General features: G+C 33.7%; 1 protein-coding gene across 11 annotated transcripts in view; it reads left to right on the forward strand.

Moving 5' to 3' along the window:
• The first annotated feature begins 955 nt into the window (after positions 1-955).
• elapor2a (endosome-lysosome associated apoptosis and autophagy regulator family member 2a) overlaps positions 956-20,113 on the forward strand; it is a 106,394-nt gene continuing 87,236 nt past the window's right edge. For 10 of the 11 annotated variants that reach the window (XM_073929290.1, XM_073929289.1, XM_073929291.1 and 7 more), the window contains exons 1-12: positions 976-1,164; positions 5,629-5,749; positions 8,416-8,605; positions 10,844-10,991; positions 12,306-12,395; positions 14,207-14,312; positions 14,400-14,552; positions 16,121-16,209; positions 16,305-16,485; positions 16,591-16,719; positions 18,822-18,912; positions 19,139-19,241. In XM_073929290.1, coding sequence (XP_073785391.1) covers positions 1,033-1,164; positions 5,629-5,749; positions 8,416-8,605; positions 10,844-10,991; positions 12,306-12,395; positions 14,207-14,312; positions 14,400-14,552; positions 16,121-16,209; positions 16,305-16,485; positions 16,591-16,719; positions 18,822-18,912; positions 19,139-19,241 — 1,533 coding nt within the window. In that variant the 5' untranslated portion in view covers positions 976-1,032. Of the gene's footprint in view, positions 1,165-5,628; positions 5,750-8,415; positions 8,606-10,843; positions 10,992-12,305; positions 12,396-14,206; positions 14,313-14,399; positions 14,553-16,120; positions 16,210-16,304; positions 16,486-16,590; positions 16,720-18,821; positions 18,913-19,138; positions 19,242-20,113 lie in introns of all 11 variants that reach the window. The other variant, NM_001089407.2, reaches the window with a different exon arrangement.

The following is a 20,113-nucleotide window of genomic DNA, read 5'->3' on the forward strand; positions in this document are numbered from 1 at the left end:
AATGGAAACGATATGCATAATATTTATTTAAGGATTAGAAAGGATTTAGGATATTAATCATTATTAAGCTTTAAATTAATTACAATTTAAGTTTCCAATGTGATTTTAGCCTTTTAAATAGAAATGATTTAATTTGAGGTTTATATTATGTTTATTTCTCAAGGCAAATAATATTTATTTAAGGTTTGGAAAGAATGTAAGATATTAATATATTTTACGTTTTGCAATAATTATTGTAATTGTAAAAGTTTTGAAATAATTACATTTTAAGTTTCCACTTTGTAACGCCAGCACTTTTTTATGGAATGATTTAATTTTAGCTTAATATCATATGTTTATATCTTATGGCATTTCATGTAATGGAAACAATGCATAATATTTATTTGGGGGTTAGAAAGAATGTAGCATATTAATTATTTTTAAGTTTTAAAATAAACACTTCAAGTTTTCACTATGTGATTAAAATTACATGTTAAGTTTTCACTGTGATTTTAGTTTTTTTTTTAAATTGAAATTGTTTAATTTTAGGTTTATGTCATATGTTTATTTCTCATGGCATATTTTTTTGGGAATATGCATAATATTTATTAAATGATTTGAAAGATTTTAGGATATTATTTAATTATTAACAATTAATTATTGATATTCCTTCATATTTCTCTGTAACGACTGACATCTAGTGGTGTGTAGATGATTAACATTTGCAACCCGTTTCTATCTTTTTAAGTGAATGCAAAAGCAATATCCTGTAATTGTTTTGTGCTACACTAATTTATCATGATATATTATTACTGTGCATATCAGTGCGTTTGAGTCATGCAATTTATTTAATGATCACCCACTTAAAGTAAGCTATTAAATCTGCTGAAGATATGAAGGCTTTTATTGTTATGCTACTCCTTTGGTCATGTTTTGGGTAAAACAGCTGTGACGTAATTTCTAAGCCTTCAAACAGGCTCCGTCAGATGACGTTCCGTGTTGACGTCGCTCTCTGATTTGATGGGACGGTCCCGTTAATCCGTTCGGCAAGCAATGGAGCGCACGAGGAGCATCATCGTCCGCCACAGAGAGCGTTTTATACGTAATTGTTTAGGATGGATATTTTGGGTTTTCATCCTGAACGCGTTCGTGGCGTCTTCGGTTAACCTGCGTCAGTGTAAAGAGGTGAGAGATCATTCCTGCTGCTGCGTTTATTGTTGACGTTCATTGTGTTTGATTCACTCATGCAGTTTGTATAACTGTTTTAGCACACGTTTCTGTGTTTAAAGGGTCTGAGTTGTTTGACATGCGTTTATTTGTACTTTTGGGGTCAATCTGGTTGTTGACACGTGCTGACACTCATAATTTCCAAAGTAACAGGTGCGCCAGGTGATCACTTAACCATAGAGGGTCAAACTATGAATTGAGGAAAATTTGGTTTTATATTCGCACATTTGGACTTTTTCCTTCATAATATAATTTCAGAAAACTATTCTAAATGGTCAAATCTTATTATCAGCCAATGACTATCAAAGTACAACAGTCAATTAATTGTGCTAATGTTTTGAAGTCGTACTTATACTATTTTAGACCCAATATTCAGAATAGCGTGTAAAATATAGCGAGCGTGTCACAAGTTGTCTAAAATGAACTAATGTCCGAATATAAAACCAACTTCACCTCAATAAGCTATGATCCAATAATTAATGTTTGCCATACATGGAATTTAATTAAACAAAATGTAGTTTATAGTGAAAAAATGTTATTTAGATTTACATTTTGGGTTTGACATTTAATATTATGTAAAAACATTTTACAGTGACGTTTTTGGTTTATTTAATAGTATGTAAAAATGTGAAGAACTTAATTTTAGGTATTTCTTTTGAGAAAATGGTTCTTTGAGTAACAAAAAAGGTTCTTATATGAAATCACAAACACCTTTTGAGTATATTTTAAGAGTACATCAAGAAGTTTACCATTTAATTCTACAAAGATACAGCGAAAATGGTACTTTAGATTGACATTTTGGTTTTGACATTTAATTCTAGGCTATGTAAAACATTTTATATGACATTTTTGGTTAATTTAAAAGTATGTACAACTTTATTGAAGAGCCTATTTTTAGATTTATTATTATTATTTTTTTTAAGAAAATAGTTCTTCGAGGAACAAAAAAGTTTCTTATAAAACCACTTACTTTAAAAAATATATTTTAAGAGAAAATTGAGTTTACAAGTTTACAATTTAATTCTACAAAAGGTAGTTTACATAGAAAATGGTTCTTTAGGTTGACCTGCTGGTTTTGAAATCAAATGGTGTGTAAAAAATATAATGGGTTTTTTGCTTTATTTAAAAGTAAGTAAAAATGGTTCTTGTATGAAATCACTAACACTTTTTTAAATTATATTTTTAAGAGAGCATCGAGAAGTTTACAATTTATTTCTACAAAAACTACTTTACTGTGGTAAATGGTTCTTTAGATTATGACCTTTTAGTTCTAGTAGTTAAAAAATGTTTTTATTGAAGAATTTATATATATATATATATATATATATATATATATATATATATATATATATATATATATATATATATATATATATATAAAAACTTATATACCCAAAATACTTTTTATTTGAAACCACTGACACCTTTAAAAACATATTATAAGAGTGTACCAATAAGTTGCTGTTTTTAAAAAAAAAAATTATTATTAGATTAAATATTTTACTTTTAGCAAAATAAAAAGGTTTCATTTAAATGAAAAATATATATTGTATGAATTGGATGGAAACCCTGCCTTCAATTAAATTAAGTTAGTTTTTTTTCTTGTATGTGTCTGAATTAAGAAGAATTCTTTAATAGGAATATTAATATATTCAGTTGCTATTTGTGTACTGTATCCCTTTGTCATTTAAAACGAAATCTCTCTGGAGAACTTCTAAACATCTTTTGATAAAAGACGGTACTGCAAGAGTCTTCTCAAAGAGTTTAAATCATAGTCACTTTTGGATATATGGAGCTTATCGCTGAAGATTAGATTTTCATAAATCAATGTATCCAAATCTATGTTGTGTAGAGGATAAATGACCTAAATGAAACTGTTTCAAACTGTTTTAGAGTCACAAACATGTTAAGATTTTAATAAGAAAAACAATACTTGTATTAAATATCCATGTTCACATTTTTGCATGATGTATCAAATTAATGGCCTTCTGGTACATCACATCTCATGGTGAATGATTTATTATTATTTTAATAGCAGATGAGTTATTATTGATTTGATAATATTTATGTTTTGTTAGATTTTAATTTAAACTTTTTCTGCTAAACATGTCTTGGTATACGTGTATTGTCATTGCTATACCCCATTATTCAGGCCCCCAGCAGTTTTAAATACAAGTCTATTCTTTTGTGTTTGATTGTAACATGTTTTTCCAAGCTCTCCAACTTGCATATTGATTTAGCAGCTGATATGCTTTTTGTCTGGGTATATTGATTGGTGTCAGATTGCTGTTGGGCATCCCATTTAAAATATGCATTTCTCATCTCTTAAATAGTGTGCCAGAATCCACCCAGGGTGTGTGTTTAATCTCTAATGCTATGCTAAGGGCTCAACGAGGTTCCAGTGGAGTGCTGAGTGGCGCTTTTCTCAGAGATGGTGAGCCCTGCATGCCCATCTCAAGAGCCTGGTGATATGATGCTAAGAATAGCCGCTCTGAAATGGCTTTCACCGAGCGCTCAGCACCTCCTCTGGACTTTGTGCATGGAAAAACTGTGACTGTGAAATCATTGTGTGTCCCATAAAGCAAAAGATTGACTACAGTGTCTGTCTATTGCAGAATTGGATCTATTTGGCTCAGGAATATATAAAAAATGAGATGACCGTTCTTTCAAAGGTGGTTCAAAATGGCATGGGAATAAAAAAACAAGTCAATTATAAAATGCTAACAAGCCGAAATATATTAATATGAGTTTCTTAATAGGTTTTAGGAAATTACATACAGTACATCTACGTTTTGTGTTTACTGTGCACATTTGATTTCTCATTAGACAAGATTTGACAGTCTTAAAATATTGAATATTTGTGATCGACTAATTGTGGTCAAGTTAAATAGCAATGGATTTACTACATGCTTTGACTAGGGTTTTGTGTTGTAATGCGTGTTAAATCTGAGTCTAGTTCTTGTTTTATTCTGTGTCTTTGCCCTGCCGTACAGTGTGTTGACCCGCAGGGCATTCTGGGTTTTATTATCAGCTTCCTCCTGATGGCTTTCTTTCCTTCCCGATCACTCAGTCTGTGCTGGAGGAGCTGCAGTAAAGAAATTACTGAACAGTTTTCTGGCCAAACATTACAGGAAAATTCAACATGATTTCAGCAAAATCAATAAATCTGCAATAATTTGCAGCTTATTGTAGTCATTGAAGATGTACTGTATTTGTGTACAATTTATTTGTGTATTTAATTGTTTCACATTAAAGGAACATTTGTTGTTGTTGTTGTTGTAGTTGAAAATATTAGGTTGAACCCTCTTTTGCCTTCAGAACTGGCTTAATTCATTGTGGTATATCATCATGTAGTTGATGCAGATTTGTCGGCTGCACATTCATGATGCGAATCTCCCAATCCACTACATCCCGAAGGTGCTCTATTGATTTGAGATCTGGTGACTGTGGAGGCCATATTCATTTAAGTATAGTGAACTCAATAGTCATGTTCAAGAAACCAGTATGAGATGATTCACGCTTTATGACATGGCGTGTTATCCTGCTGGAAGTAGCTATCAGAAGAGGGGTACACTGTGGTCATAAAGGGATGGACATGGTCCGCAACAATACTCGGGTAGGCTGTTTCATTGACACAATGCTCAATTGATACTAATGGACCCAAAGTGTCTCACACCATTACGCCAAGCATCCAAGCATCAGTTAGTCATCCATTTAATGATTAGCTAGCATCTTACAAGCATTTATAATTCTTGTTCACAATAATAAAGAAAATTAAAGATTTAATATTATAGAATAATGTACAATACCAGTAGGGTGCAATAAGCTTGCAACTCGCCGTTAAACACAACAAGAAAGAAGAGAGGTGGCATGCTTTTTTGGCATCTGTTTCCATTGTGACTCATGGTTTCTTCTTTTATTGAGAGGGTCTAATGTGTTCAGGGTTAATGTACTGCGAGTTGACTGAACTTAATCCCAGGGGCAGTTCTGGAACTGACGTACCTTGAGTAAGCAGATTTAGGGTTAATCAACCTTAAGGTTTAGCAGATGGTACTGTAAGTTAACTTTGCATTCTGGAATGTAGCACCCAAGAAATTAACATTTTCTTTTTGTTTGGCTACGAGAAGTGCATGAATGTGAAAGACAACAGACAACATCCTATAGTTTGCATTTAAAAGTGTACTGAGGCCGACGTTTGGAGAGGAAAGGGTGCGGCGGCAGCAGACTGAGGACAGATGACTGACTGACTCATGTATTATTAGAGTTCTGTTACGACTTGTTTTACTGTTCTCGGCAATAAAGCCTCACAATACTCAAATGTCCATGTGTTTTACATTTCTTACAGTCAAACTTCACACATCCACACCCACTAAGAATCCGCAGGGGCCTTGTTAAATTTAGATGCATTGCTTGTTTTTGCAGACGGACTACTACTTTCAGTACACCGAGTGTGACAGCACTGGCTCCAGGTGGAGGGTGGCCATTCCTCTCAATCCAGGAGAATGTACAGGATTACCAGACCCTGTGAAGGGCACCGACTGCAGTAGGTTCACACAGTGTGCTTGTTATTACTAATTTAGGTTTAAAGATCCTGTGAAATCATAATATATATTTACTGATGTTATTATCAGCATGCTAAAGCAAAAGTTCTTTGTTTAAAGGGATGGTCCACTACGATACCATATTTTAAACTTTAGTTGATGTGTAATGTAGCTGTGTGAACCAAACATCTCTGAATGTTAGACACTCAAAGTTCAATGCAAGGAGAGACATTGGCTTTTATGGAGTTAGCTTAGCAAAGCCTACAGCAAACAAAGTTTAGGAACTACACAAAAATACATTCGGGTTAATGAGATAACAAGGGCTACAGGTTAAATGCATTCACTACGTGCACACACCCCGCGCAGCAAAGGGACGTTGCCAGAGGCGCTGTAATGCTCATAGATAGCTAAAATGGCGTCCAAATGCTGCTTTTCCACAGAGCTTGTTCTGTTTCTGTATTTAGGCTTCCAAAGGGCATGACACAAAGAGAGAAGTGCTTACAGTTTAATTTTACAGTTCAGAGAATTATAAAAATATAGCTAGCATTTGACAAAGGACAGCTTCCAGAATCTCTCCCAGTTCAGTGCTGGATTTGGCTAAAAACTCTTCAAAGGAGCAGCTCCAGCCATAATAGACAAAGCTGTGTGATCCACAAATCACAGCACAGTATGATAGCTGACCAATCAGAGCCTCTTGAGGGCGGGCCTTTCGGAGGAACCAGGAAATATGACTCATTTTCATGTTAGCTGAGTAAATGTATATAATCAGATAAGTAAATTATATAAAAAAAAAATAACGTAATTTTTTTTTTTTTTTTTTTTTTTACAAATGAAGCATTAGCACACATTGCTTAGCATGAAATTGCTTAGCATTAAAGATGCACTCTGGATCATCCCTTTAAGGGAAAAATAAGTTAGAAAAAATTGAGTGATGGTATACTGTTTCTGAACATTCTGACAGCCCGCACTGCAGTAGGCAGGGTTTTAAATGTGCTGTCCTGCTTTAGTGTACTGCTAAACACAACAATGATGGCTGTTTCATAAACATCTGGCAAACAGCCTTCCATGCGAGAAGCGCCACATTGCTTTATATATGCTGTGGACAGACACCAAATGTTTAGAACTTTATTAGATGTGGTGTGACGAGATTGTGGTTCTCGTCGGGTGTGTGAAGGCCTCTGAGTCTTTCCGCGAGCAATCATAAAGATCCAAATACTTTACATCTGTACCAGCTCTGCTACTCAAACCATGCCTTTTCATGTTGGTAACATGGTGTTGTTGTGCTGGAGGTTTTTTTCCTGTCTCCTGATCACCTCATACTTCAGTTTCTAAATAAATCTTCTGACCAATCAAATGCTTTCTAGTATCTAACATGCCCCGCCCCTTGAAGACGCTTTGAATTTGATGCGCTTGATTAGATGCGCAGAGCAGTGATAAAAACAAACTGCTATTGGCTGTTTTTAAAAAGGGGAGGGGCTACAACATGACCTGCCCTGTCTTCATGTTGTAGTTAAGATTGTCAAACGTTACATAAAAAAAATGCACATTTTAAAGCACTTCATGGGACGTTTAAGTTTAGTGTAAATAGGAAAGAAGTTTTGGGATGAACTGTCATGTGTGGTGATGTGGATGTTCATGCACTAATATGAATCGGTGCATTTTTAAATGGCAAGTGTGTGTATTTGAACAGCATACTTTACGCTCCTTATCAGCACAGTGGAATTTCCTCTTCGACAGAACATGTGCAATGGCCTCTTACTAACCGTTCCCAACCTTACATAGTTCTCAGCAGCTAAAGGAAATCTGAAATCAAAATGGGTGCTGTTTTTCATTATAGGTCAGGACATTAATACATGCATATCATACATATCAATTATCTGCCTCTTCAGCCAGGAAAATGATATTTGCAAATAAAATAGATCCATTAACTATGTCTGAATGTTATTTTGGGAAATGGTTTCAGCATGAAAACGAAAAGCTTGGTAAATGTTGTTTAAAACAATTTTTGTATTCCAGAATGACTACAATTATTATTGTTGGTTGATCAACTTGACTCAGACTGGAATCATATACAATTACTTATCACCTGTTTTCAGGATGAATATTATGTTCTACCTGTCTACCTACAGTATATACTGTAACTTAAGCTAGCATGGAATTACAAGTTTTTTTTTTTTTTAAATAATCAAAGATACTGGCATAAGCAAACATATTTATTTAACTAGCCTAAGCCAAATAACTTGGCATGGCATAAAAAACTTGATTTTATTTAATTTTAAATAGCCAAAGCTGGCATGTTGGTGTTAAAGTTACTTAATAATTGGCATGGTGGTGTTAATTTTTTTTTCTTTTTTTGTATTATTTTTTTGTAAGTTGTAAAAGAAGCTGGCATGATGGTATTACACAACCAACTTGTTTTTATTTATTTAAATAGAAAAAGTCGCATGATGGTGTTTTAAAAGCAACTATTTATTTATGAAATCTTTAAAATCTGACAGCATATAAAAATCAAATGCATATATTTAAGGTGTACATCAGTGGCCTGGATATGAGATAATTGTATTGGCAAACATATTTCATGTTATCTGTATCTATTATGGATGTGTGGATTTGTGAAGGATCTGATCAGTGTAATTTTCTAATGGCATTTGACTGAACTGTCATTCAGCATTCTCCTGCAAGGCGGGGGAGTTTCTGGAGATGTCTGCTCAGGAGTGCACTCAGTGTGCTGCTGGCACTTATTCTCTGGGCAGCGGCCTACGCTTTGATGAGTGGGATGACATTCCTTCTGGATTCAGCAGTCTAGCCACCAACCCTGATAACTCAGCCAATGAAGACAACTCAACCTCCTGCAGCAGGTGGATATGTTTGTCTGTCTGCCTGTCTGTCTGTCTGTCTGTATAAATTTATCTTGTTGGTTGATTAGTAACACTGGTTGATTACTTATTAGTTGGTTAGTTCAGCTAGCTAATTTAGGCTGAAGTTGTTTAGTTGGTAGTGGTTAAGATGGTTGGTAGGTTAAGGGGGTTTGTAAATTAGTCGATTAGCTAGTTCATCTAATCAGTTTGCTAGTTAGGCTGATTAGTTAGACTAGTTAGTGTGCGTTGTTAGTTAAGTCGGGTTAAATGATTTGGATGGTTAAGTTAGCTGGTTGGTTGGTTAAGTTAGTTGGTTAGTTAAATTAATTAGAGAGTTAAGTTGGTTCATTGGTTAAGCTAGTCAGTTTGTTGTACTCCAAAAAAAAAATGCTGCTTGTACAAACTACTGATTTAAAATGAGCCGAAACAACACAATTCTTGAGATTATTAACCTAATTGTTTTATGTTTAATCTACTTTAACTTTATCAATCTGTGGTGGGATAACATGAAGTGTGTCAAACCCTTTTTTGTTTTATAGTTTAGTTAAGTTGAATAGTTACGTTAGTTTGTAAGTTTAGTTGGTTAGTTAAATTTTGTGAAATAATTTGAGTCAGGTTAGCTGGTAGGTTGGTTAGTAATGTTAGTTCAGTGGTTGGTTAAATTAGTTGGATAGTTTAGTTAGCTGGATAGTTACTTTAGCTGGATGTTTAGTTTAGTCAGTTAGTTAAATTAGTTGGATAGTTAAGATTCCTGTTGCCTGTACCATAAAGCCAGATTAGCTGGCTAGCCAGTTATGTTTCAGTTTAGTTTGCACAAATTCTGTGTTTCATGTATTGTAGTATAGCTCAGATCAGCTGCTCAATAACATCATGGCAACAAAGATTGATTAAAGTCAAACTACCTTCATGTTACCTAAAACCCAAGACTGATGCAAGCTAAACTGCAGTTTAACTGGCTTGCCAGCTTATCCAGTTTCATGGAACAGGCCCCTGGTTTGTTAATTGGTTGGTTGATTTAAGCTGAGGTCAAACTAGAGTTTGAGCTTGCAAAATTCTGTAGTACGGTGCTGCGAGAAGGGGTGGAATTAAACAAGGTGATTAGACATTTTAAAAATTGGTCCATATGTTAAAATTCTGTCCAGAGAGGTCATGTGTTGATCCTTGGTTAGTCCAATGCAGTTAAGTGATGCGATTTCGCAGGTCAAAGTTCACCATGCATGAACTTTGTAACGCAGCGAATTCTGAAATTAACGCATGAGCTTGCATTTTTGATCTGGCGCATTTGCGTGCGTATGAATAGAAGTCTATGGGGACAAAAGTTGGATGGTTGAATTGGCCGTGTGATTAGTTCAATTGGCTAGTTAAGATTTCTACTTGGTTAATTAGTTGGCTAGTTCAGTTGGTTAGTTGAATTAGTGGCATATTTAAGTTAGCTCTTTGTTGAGTTGGTTAGTTGAATAATTGTATAGTTAGGATAACTCGTTGACTTATTGGCTGGTTAAGTTTGTTAGTTCAATTGATTAGTTAAATTAGTTGGAGTGTTCGTTTGCTGGTTGGTTGGTTAATTGGTTATAAAGTAAATAGTTAAGTTTGTTACTTGAATTAATTTACATTTTTCAAACAAATTGCTTTGCTTGAATTGTTTAACAAGGTTTGGCTCTTTTGGGCAACACCAAATAGAGTAATACTACAATCATAAAGAACACATCTGATTAAGTTTGACATAGCCTATGAGATATGTCTGAAATGACCATTCCCTTTTAAGTTCTCATTTTTAATTGTATGATTGATCAGTTAATTGGTTAGTTATTTTGTTGAGAATGTTAGTTGGTTTTAATTAATTGGTTAGTTATGTTGCCAAATTCTTCAACACTTATTGATGAAACTGCATTTAAAACAGTGTGAAATTCTAAATACTAAAGTAATCCTAAAGTCATATAGGACAATGTTGATGATATCAGAATTACATTTATTTAAAGGCAGTCAGAAATGTGTGAAATGTCTTGAATTCAAGTCCCCCCCCCCCCTCAAAGTATTTGCAACAAACACTGTATTTTACCCTATGCCTTTATTTATTTAATATCAAATCAGCACACATTCAGATTAAATGACACATGCACTTCTAGGGATATGAAACAATAGAAGTATTAAAGCGATCATTTATTTTTATCCTGTTATGCAATTCAAAGCTCAGTCACCACTGTTTTTTATGTGTCTTGTGTATTTGTGTGCTTTTAGTGCAAAGTGGGCTGCTCAGGGCTCATATCTGGAATCCAACAGGGATGAGTGTACAGTTTCTCTGATCTACACTGTACACTTGAAGAAGCCGGGCTCAGTGTCCTTTGACTACCAGTATGTGGATAACAGCATCTTCTTTGAGTTCTTTGTAAGTTTGGATCTCATTATGCCTTTGATGTTTTTTAGTGCGGAAGCTATTTTAAGGCATTAAATGCTACATCAGTGTTGTGTACTTTAAAGGGGACCTGTTATACCTCTTTTTACACAATCTAAAATAAGTCTCTGATGTCCCTAGAGTGCGTATGTGACGTTTCAGCTCAAAATATTACCTGTATAATGTTTTATAACTCTTTAAAACCGCCTATTTTAGGCTTTGATCCTAATTGTGCCATTTTGGGGGCCGTCGCTTTAAATTCAAATAAAATTGTGCTCTTTTTCAAAAGAGGGCGGAGTTACAAATGCCTGTGTGTCAGCATAGTGGCAAATTCAAAAACAAGCTTAATTTACTATGCTAATGAGGGAGAGATCTTCACTAATAGGCGGGGCTTTCTTCCTCTGATGACACATACAACGGGTGATATCAATCAAAGTGTTTCTGCGGTGTGATTTAAAAAAAAAAATGAAATGAATACATTTTTACCATTAGAAGCTGGTTATATTCACAGATTGTGGCCACACAACTGTTTAAACTCCTTATGAAAGGGATTTTTTTCTTCACTTCCCTATTTTTCTTCACTCTCCCATCAGTGAAGTTTTTTTTTCCCTCTCCACTGTCGCCACTGGCTTGCATGGTTCAGGATCGGTAGAGCTGCGCATCGATGAATTTGCTCTTCCGTGTTTGGACTCTCAGTAATGATTTTAAATTACACTGAACTGAGCTAAACTGAACTGAACTTAAACACTAAAAACTGAACCACCCTAATCCAGTTACTATTTTTTTTTTATTTTATTTTTTTATTGAGTAGAAGAATAATAACATCACTGCATTGAAGAAAAAATACAATAACAAAAAATAAGAAAGAAGACAAAGAGAAAAATAAATAAATACACAGCCTCAAACATTAACAAAAAAGATTGTCATAAGCTTTAAGAAACTTATTATTTTTCTTATTATTAATAAGCTTAAGAGATTCAATATTATACGAAATTTCAACAAGGAAAGTATTAAAAACAGGGTTTGTTTTTAGAAACTTATTTTTGTGTATAAAAAATTTACAGTGTAACACAAAAAATTTACAATAAGATCGAGAGCATGACCATCATCCGAGAAATACAGAAATATATCTTTTATAGACAAATTTAAATCATGTTTAAAAATGGATACCCCAATCCAGTTACTATGACCATTTATGTGAAGCTGCTTTGACCTAATCTACAATGTAAAAGCGCTATACAAATAAAGCTGAATTGAATTGAATTTTTGCATAATATGTCCCCTTCAAATGAACATTTTTTTGGACAGATTCAGAACGATCAGTGTCAAGAGATGGACCAGGATTCAAGTAATAAATGGATCAAATTGACCAATCATGGAGAGTGGGGAGCACATAGTGTAAGTAAAAAAAAAATCTTATTTATTTGATGTATAATTTTAGTTTTGTGTGCACTCATGCTTGCAAATTGCATACTTGTTGTCAAAAGTTTGAATTCTGTCAGATTTATAAAAATATTTTTAAATGAATGTGTGGTGTTTATCTGAAGGTTAAGTATGTAAGTTTGACACCTAGTGGATAAACTAGGTGTTGCACTTCTGGATCAAAACACATGCAAGTGTAGGTTGCCAGATTTATGCGAGTGTGCCTGACTATCGAGTCTAAAGGCTGATTTAAACCATTTTCTATCTAAAAGCAACGGCACACGATAAAAGGAATATTTTTCATACTAAAAGGAGTTTTTGTCCCTAACCAAGACCTGAAATCGTATTTTAGAAACAGCTATTTCTCAGCGTTGAAAACAGGATGAACTATGATCACCTCAGGTACACCTCATGTACTTTGTGTTAAATGCTAATATTGTGAATTTGAATGCCATTTTATATGACATTTATTGCCATACTACTGGTTGCAGCAGCAGATAGTTCACCTCAGATCTTGAAAATACAATAAACTGTTTAAATTAAACTTTAGACCTGTGACTTGAGTTACTAAACAAATATCAATCATTCAGCATGTAAAAATAATAATGTCAAAGAGATTTAATGTGTATTAATTAAATTATTAACCTTACCGTTTCATGAGCGAGTGCATATTCTGTGCTTCTGAATGGCTTAATTTACATTTCGGTCGTGTTTTGTCTGGTGCAAACAGCCAAATTGCTTATTACCGCAAATGTCACATAGCGGGTTGTTAGGACACGGGATTACATTGTCACCTGCTCACCTAAAATATTTATATTATTTGCTAATTAATAACCACCTCATGTGGAACTGTGAATCTGCATCTCATTTCGGAGTCTGCTACTGTCCACCGGGGGTCTCATTTCAGTCACAGACTCACACTTTGAGAGCTTTTCTGACTGAATCATTCAAATACACAGTTTTCCAGTAAGGCAACCCGGGTTGCTGAAATATAATTGGCTAAACTGTAATATATAAAGTTTTTATTTACTACAAAAAATCATTCCACATAAATCTGCTGTTTTTCCACATAAATCCACCTGTTTTTTTTTTGTTTTTTTTTTGTGCAGAATTAGCAGAAAATGTCCTCAGATATTCTGTCTTTAATTATAACTAATAGATTGAAATCTTTTTTTTCCCCCCTGAAACTAAAGTAGCATTTATTCCACTGTTTTCAATTATTCATAATCCACAGGAAATCATTGTATTATGATGATTTGCACTTTTCTTAACTCAGTTGTGCTGTTGAGTATTTTTTTGTGGAAATTCTGATGCATTTTTATCAAATTTCTTTAAATGAAAGTGGCAAGAGAATGCTCAACACAACATATTTAAAATTGAATTGCCTTTTAACATTATGCAATATTTCCTTTCTTTAAACTTGTAAATTAACAGGGTTATTTTCAGTTTCTCAGTGCTGTTATTGAGTCATTTCTGTAAGTTTTTTCGCCCTTCACTTTTGTCAATTGGTGAAGTTTTGTTTCTCTTCACTGTCGCCACTGGCTTTCTTGGTTTGGGACTTGTGGAGCTGCGCATTGATGGATTTGTCTTTCAGTGTTTGGACTTTCAGCAGTGAAAATTAAACTACACTGAACTGAACTAAACTGAACTTCAACTCTGAAAACTGGACTGACAGTTTCAATTTACTAGAACTTTTATGTTAAGCTGCTTTGACACAGTCTACATTTGTAAAAGTGCTATAGAAATACAGATGGATTGAATTGACGTTTTCTTCCTCGTATGATCAGGTGAATCTTAAATCTGGCACTAATATCCTGTACTGGAGAACTACTAGAATCTTGCTCGGCTCTAAAGCAGTCAAACCTGTGCTTTTGAAGAACATCTGGATTGAAGGTGAGGACATTCTATTCATTCTGCTACATTCTAATCTGAAAATGTTCATAGAAGGTTATACAACGGGGTGATTTTTCTCTCTTTCAGGTGTGGCGTACACATCAGAGTGTTTCCCATGTAAGCCTGGTACTTTCAGTCACAGCCCAGGCTCGTCCTCGTGTGATTCCTGTCAACGGGACACATACTCTGGCCGTGGGGCAAGCTCCTGTACACCCTGCAACACAAAAACACACTACGCCTGTAAGTGCATAAAGCTTATGCTTATGAAAACCACACAGACATCTGTCGTTCTATATATTATTTATCTATCTGTTGTTCTATCTATCTATCTATCTATCTATCCATCCATCCATCCATCCATCCATCTATCGTATTATTGTTTTATCCATTCGTCCAACTGTGTTTTATCCATTCGTTCGCCTGTCCGTCATTTCATTCATCTATCATTTTATCCATTATTTGCCATTTCATTCATCCGCCGTTTTATCCATCCATCCATCTATCTGTCGTTACATCAGTCCATCCATTCATCCATCAGTCATTTCATCCATCCATCCATCGTTTTATCCGTCTATCCTTTAATCCTTCTATCCATTTGTCATTTCATCCATCCATGTGTTGTTCTGTTTATCATTTCATCCATTGATCTGTCCTTTCATCTATCTATCATTTCATCCATCGATCTGTCGTTTTATTTATCATTTTATCCATCCATCCATCTGTCATTCCATCAATCTACCCTTCAATCTTTATTCGAGTTATGTTCATGTCATTCTATCAATACTTAATACTTAAATTTTATTTTTCAAAGTTTATATCTGACCCTGGACACCAAAACCAATCAGAGTTGTCAACTTTTGGAAATTAACATTTCCAAATCATACAAAAGCTGACCAACTATGACTTTCCAATAAAAGCAGTCTAAATCAAGTTTGTAGCTATTCTTATAACTAATAAAATAGTTTTTATATATTTAGAGTAGGAAATTAACAAAATACCTTCATGGAACTTAATCTTTACTAAATATTCTATTTATTTATTTATTTATTTTTGCATGAAAAAAAAAATCTATAAATTTGACCCATACAATGCATTTTTGGATATTGCAAAAACACATACTTGTGCAGCATAACCCTGGTTTTGTGGCCCAGGATCACATTTTAAATTTATTTTTATTTAATTACCAGTTTTTTTATGGAAGTCCTAAGAGGCCATGCAATAAAATGTTTTTCGTTTTTCTTTATTGTTTCCTCATAATAACGACTTAATTTGCTTGTGATCTTGACATAACAGAAAGTTGGGCAGGTAATGTAATAATAATAATAATAATAATAATAATAATAATAATAATAATAATAATAATAATAATAATTATTATTATTATTATTAAAAGCAAAAAATAAGTTGTGGTAACTAGAAACAACTTTTTGTTATGTTGAGATCACAAGAATTTAAAAGTCATGATTACGAGAAACACGTTTTGTTGACAATACTAAAATTACTAGTTTGTTATCACGAGAAAACAAGAGAAAAAATATTTTAATGAGTGGCCTCTTAGGACTTTTATGGGTATTTCTTCCTTAATAAATAATTGTAATTAGAAAAATGATAAATAAATGCTAAATAAAATCATATTTCATTTTGCTTGCTTGAATATTTGCATATATTTATTAGAGGCTATAAAGTTCAACACAAGTTTTTACCAAGTATGATAAACAATTCTTTAAGCAAAACCCTTTTATTAATCTTGTCTTTCAGTCTCTGCTATGTGTGTGATGTTTGACTCTTCCGTTTCTGACAATAAACAGCAGAAGGCTCTGCCATGTGCAAAACTAGACCTCCGTGCACCGAGAAAGACTACATTCAGACCTACAGCACCTGTGATAGTGATGGAAAGGTAAACAAATAATTAAAAGTACATACCAAACAACCACATCTGTACTCAAGTTATCAATGAAATAACTGAATGTATAAACTTTGTATTTCTTATAGACTCGGGCCATATATAAGTGGGTAGAACCTCAGATCTGTTTGGATTCTGCTCCTGATGCAGTAACACTGCCACCTTCTGGTCAACGCAAGCCATGTCCACCATGTAATCCTGGTTTTTATAACAACGACACTGCCACTTGTTCTCCGTGCCCACCCGGATCTTACTCTGACGGAGTCAAAGGTAATAAATCACCTGAAGACGTTTAAACCGTGATTATTTCAGAAGCACAAACATAATTTTAAAATAAATTGCCAAGATATTAAACGGATTGTGTGGCATCTGTAGCATGCCAGCCTTGTCCAGCTGGCACGGAGCCTGTCCTCGGGTATGAGTACAAGTGGTGGAATGTGTTGCCTGCCAACATGAAGACATCCTGCTTCAACGTGGCCAACAACAATTGTGATGGCTTGAATGGTGAGAGATTACACAAGAAGAACGCTGTGGGATTATGTTGCAGCATATGGCTGTAATGCTTGGTTTTAATGCTAGATGTCGCTGTTGCTTTAATGATGAACTAAAATAGACAGTACATGTTCTCTTTTTATGTGTACATCACAGCCGTATATTCACTTATGGACCTTGAGGAGGACAAGTAGAAAAGTCAAAATGTTCATCCCAATATCTGATATTAATGCTGCTCAGTTTGAGGCTCGCGTAACATTTTAAACTTCTCTGCTGCAGTGACCGAACATGCTGCCTATGAAATAAAACTAGCTTTCTCTAGCTAGAGAATGTTAGCATGCTAGCAGTGCACTTACTGTAGTTCCATCCATCCATTCATTCATCATTCTATGTATCATTCGGTCAATTGTTCTGATTTCTATCTATCGTTCTGTCTATCTGTCTGTGTATCCATACATCTATCCATCCAGCCATCGTTCTATCATTTTATCTATCATTCTATTTATCATTCCATCATTTTGTTTCGTTAATCTTTCTGTGTTCTATCTATCGTTCTGTCTGTCCATCCATCCATTTTTCTATCTATCATTCTTTTATTTTATCTATCATTCTTTCTTTCTATAAAACATTCTTTCATTCCATCTGTCATTATTTCATTCTATTCATCATTCTATCTGTCTATCAATCTATTGATCTATCTATAATTTATATCTATAATTTCATTCTACCTATCAATCTATCATTGTTTCATTCTATTAATCATTCCATCTATTGTTCTATCTATCTTTTATTCTATCTTGTTCTATCTATCGTTATATTTATCGTTCCATAGTTCTGTGGTCTATTTATCATTCTGTCCATCCATCCATCCATCCATCCATCCATCCATCCATCCATCCATCGTTCTGTCAATTGTTCTGTGTTCAATCTATCGTTCTGTCTGTCAATCCATCCATCCTTCATTTTATCTATCAATCCATCGATCGTTTTTTCTATCTATCATTCTTTCATTTCATCTGTCATTTCATTCTATCTTTCTATCTGTCTATCAATCTATTGTTCTATCTATAATTTCATTCCATCTATCGTTCTGTCATTCCATCTGTTGCCATATCTATGATTATTTCATTCTATCATTCTGTCTATCCTTCTACCTATCTATTGTTTTATCTTTCTATTGTTCTGTCTTTATTTTGTTCTATCATTCTTGTTCTGTCGTTCTATCTATTGTTCTTTAATTCTATCTATCGTTTTTTCATTATATCTGTCGTTCTTTCATTCTATCTATCGTTCTTTCATTCTGTATATCTATTGTTTATTTTCCATTGTTATATCTGTTTTTTTTCATTCTTTCATTCTATTCATCGTTCTATTTGTTCTATTGAACTTATATTGTTCTATCTATCTGCCATTCTCTCTATTGTTCTATATATCGTTCTATTGTTCTATCATTCTGTCGACTGTTCAGTCATTTTTGTTATTTATTTTCCCAATCAAACATATTTAGCCTTCGAATCTTATCATCTTGTTGCTGCCAGATGTCGCTGTTGCGTCACTGATAAACAAATTGGCTTTTTCTACATTGCTTTTTACACATTCCTGTGATTTGAACATCATGAGGGGAAATTTTTATCTGAAACTGAAAATTATCCACACCAATATCTGATATTGCTTATAGAGAACTTGTTGTTAGAATTATTATTTTAGAATTGCTTTGCCTTAATAGTCTGACAATGTTAAAATAACTGAGATGACCAATCAAATGAAGGCGCTTTAGCGATCACATAGAAGCTCAAATTGAATTATGGTAGCAAATATGTAATATTTTAGAGCGGCTTTATATCATGGACATTTTAAAACACTGACAACTTTTGTGATGCAGTTTAACATTAAATGTATAGCGTAAATCCTACGTCACCTAATGGAATACAATTGAATCCATTTTGTTTTTCTGCACATTTTTTTTTCTTGAGCCTCTCATCTCTTATTATTTTTTTGTTTGTTTTATTTTTCATTACCTTAAATCCCCACCAAAAATATTTAAGATGTGGTTTCAGCTTCGGTGCACATTTGTGTTAAAGATCTTCATATCTTGTACATCTTGTGCGTTTTAGGTTGGGAAGTAGCCGGTGATCACATCCAATCAGGAGCAGGTCGTTCGGATAATGATTATCTCATATTAACTCTCAGAGTGCCCGGTTTCAAGTGAGTCTTCAAGCACTTGTCCACCTCCTCACAACTACACCGTTCAAGTGCTCATTAAAGCTCATTAAAGCCTTGTATGTTTAGCATGGTTAAGCCTTGTACATCACCTCTTCTGCTGCTTGCGATGGTATTAAAAGAATATATTAATTGAATAGTACGTTAGACTTGTTTATCATTACCCACGTCTCTCTGTGTAAAGAGGAATCTGTGTGGTTTATAATATCAGGTTGCCCTTGTCAGTTCGAGCCGCGTCCGGCAGCGAGTTTGGCCGGATCACGTTTGAGTTTGAAACCAGCTGTAAAGCCGACTGCGAGTTTTACTTTATGATGGTGAGTGTGTTCATATGGGATTGTGAAACTATTAATGTATATGGATATAGAGTTGAAATCAAAAGTTTTTTATTTTTTTATTTCCCAAATTATGTTTTACAAAGTATGGAATTTTTCACAGTATTTTTGATAATATTTTTTCTTCTGGAAAAAAAAATAAGATTATTATTATTTTTTTTAATCAATTTATGGTCAATATTATTAGCCCCCTTAAGCTATAATTGTTTTTGAACAAAGCATCTTTATACAATGACTTGCCTAATTACCCTAACTTGCCTAGTTAATCGAATTAATCTCGTTAAGTCTTTAAATGTCAGTTTAAGTCGAATACTATCATCTTTCAAAATAACTAGTAAAATGTTATTTACTGTCAACATGTTGAAGATAAAATAAATCGGATATTAGAAATTAGTTATTAAAACTATGATGTTTAGAAATGTTAATTTTCTGTTAAACCGAAAATGGGGATAATTACATACAGGGGGGCTAATAATTCTGACTTCAACTATATGTGTGACTAGTCATTTATATATCATGCCTATAACAATATTGGCAAACAAATAACATATTTAATTTTTGAATGTTATAATTTTCAGTCTGATAAAAATACATTTTTAGCTGATAAATGATGCTTTATTCTAAGAAAGACAAGATGTTGTCCAGTGTGGGAGTTGTTCAGTTCCTTCCCTGCCATTTTGTTTTCTGTAGTTTTAAAATAAAATTAGTGGTCCATTTCATTTGGAATTGTTTAATTTTTGTAGTCAGGCTCAAAATAATTATATCAGAATTTTCATTTATTGGTTTATATGGTTATTGGCTTCCATATATAGTGTTTTCATTATGTTATTGTCTAGAAAATCTATAGCCATCCC

Source organism: Danio rerio, chromosome 18 (assembly GCF_049306965.1).
Source record: "Danio rerio strain Tuebingen ecotype United States chromosome 18, GRCz12tu, whole genome shotgun sequence".
NCBI classification, from domain to species: Eukaryota; Metazoa; Chordata; class Actinopteri; order Cypriniformes; family Danionidae; genus Danio; species Danio rerio.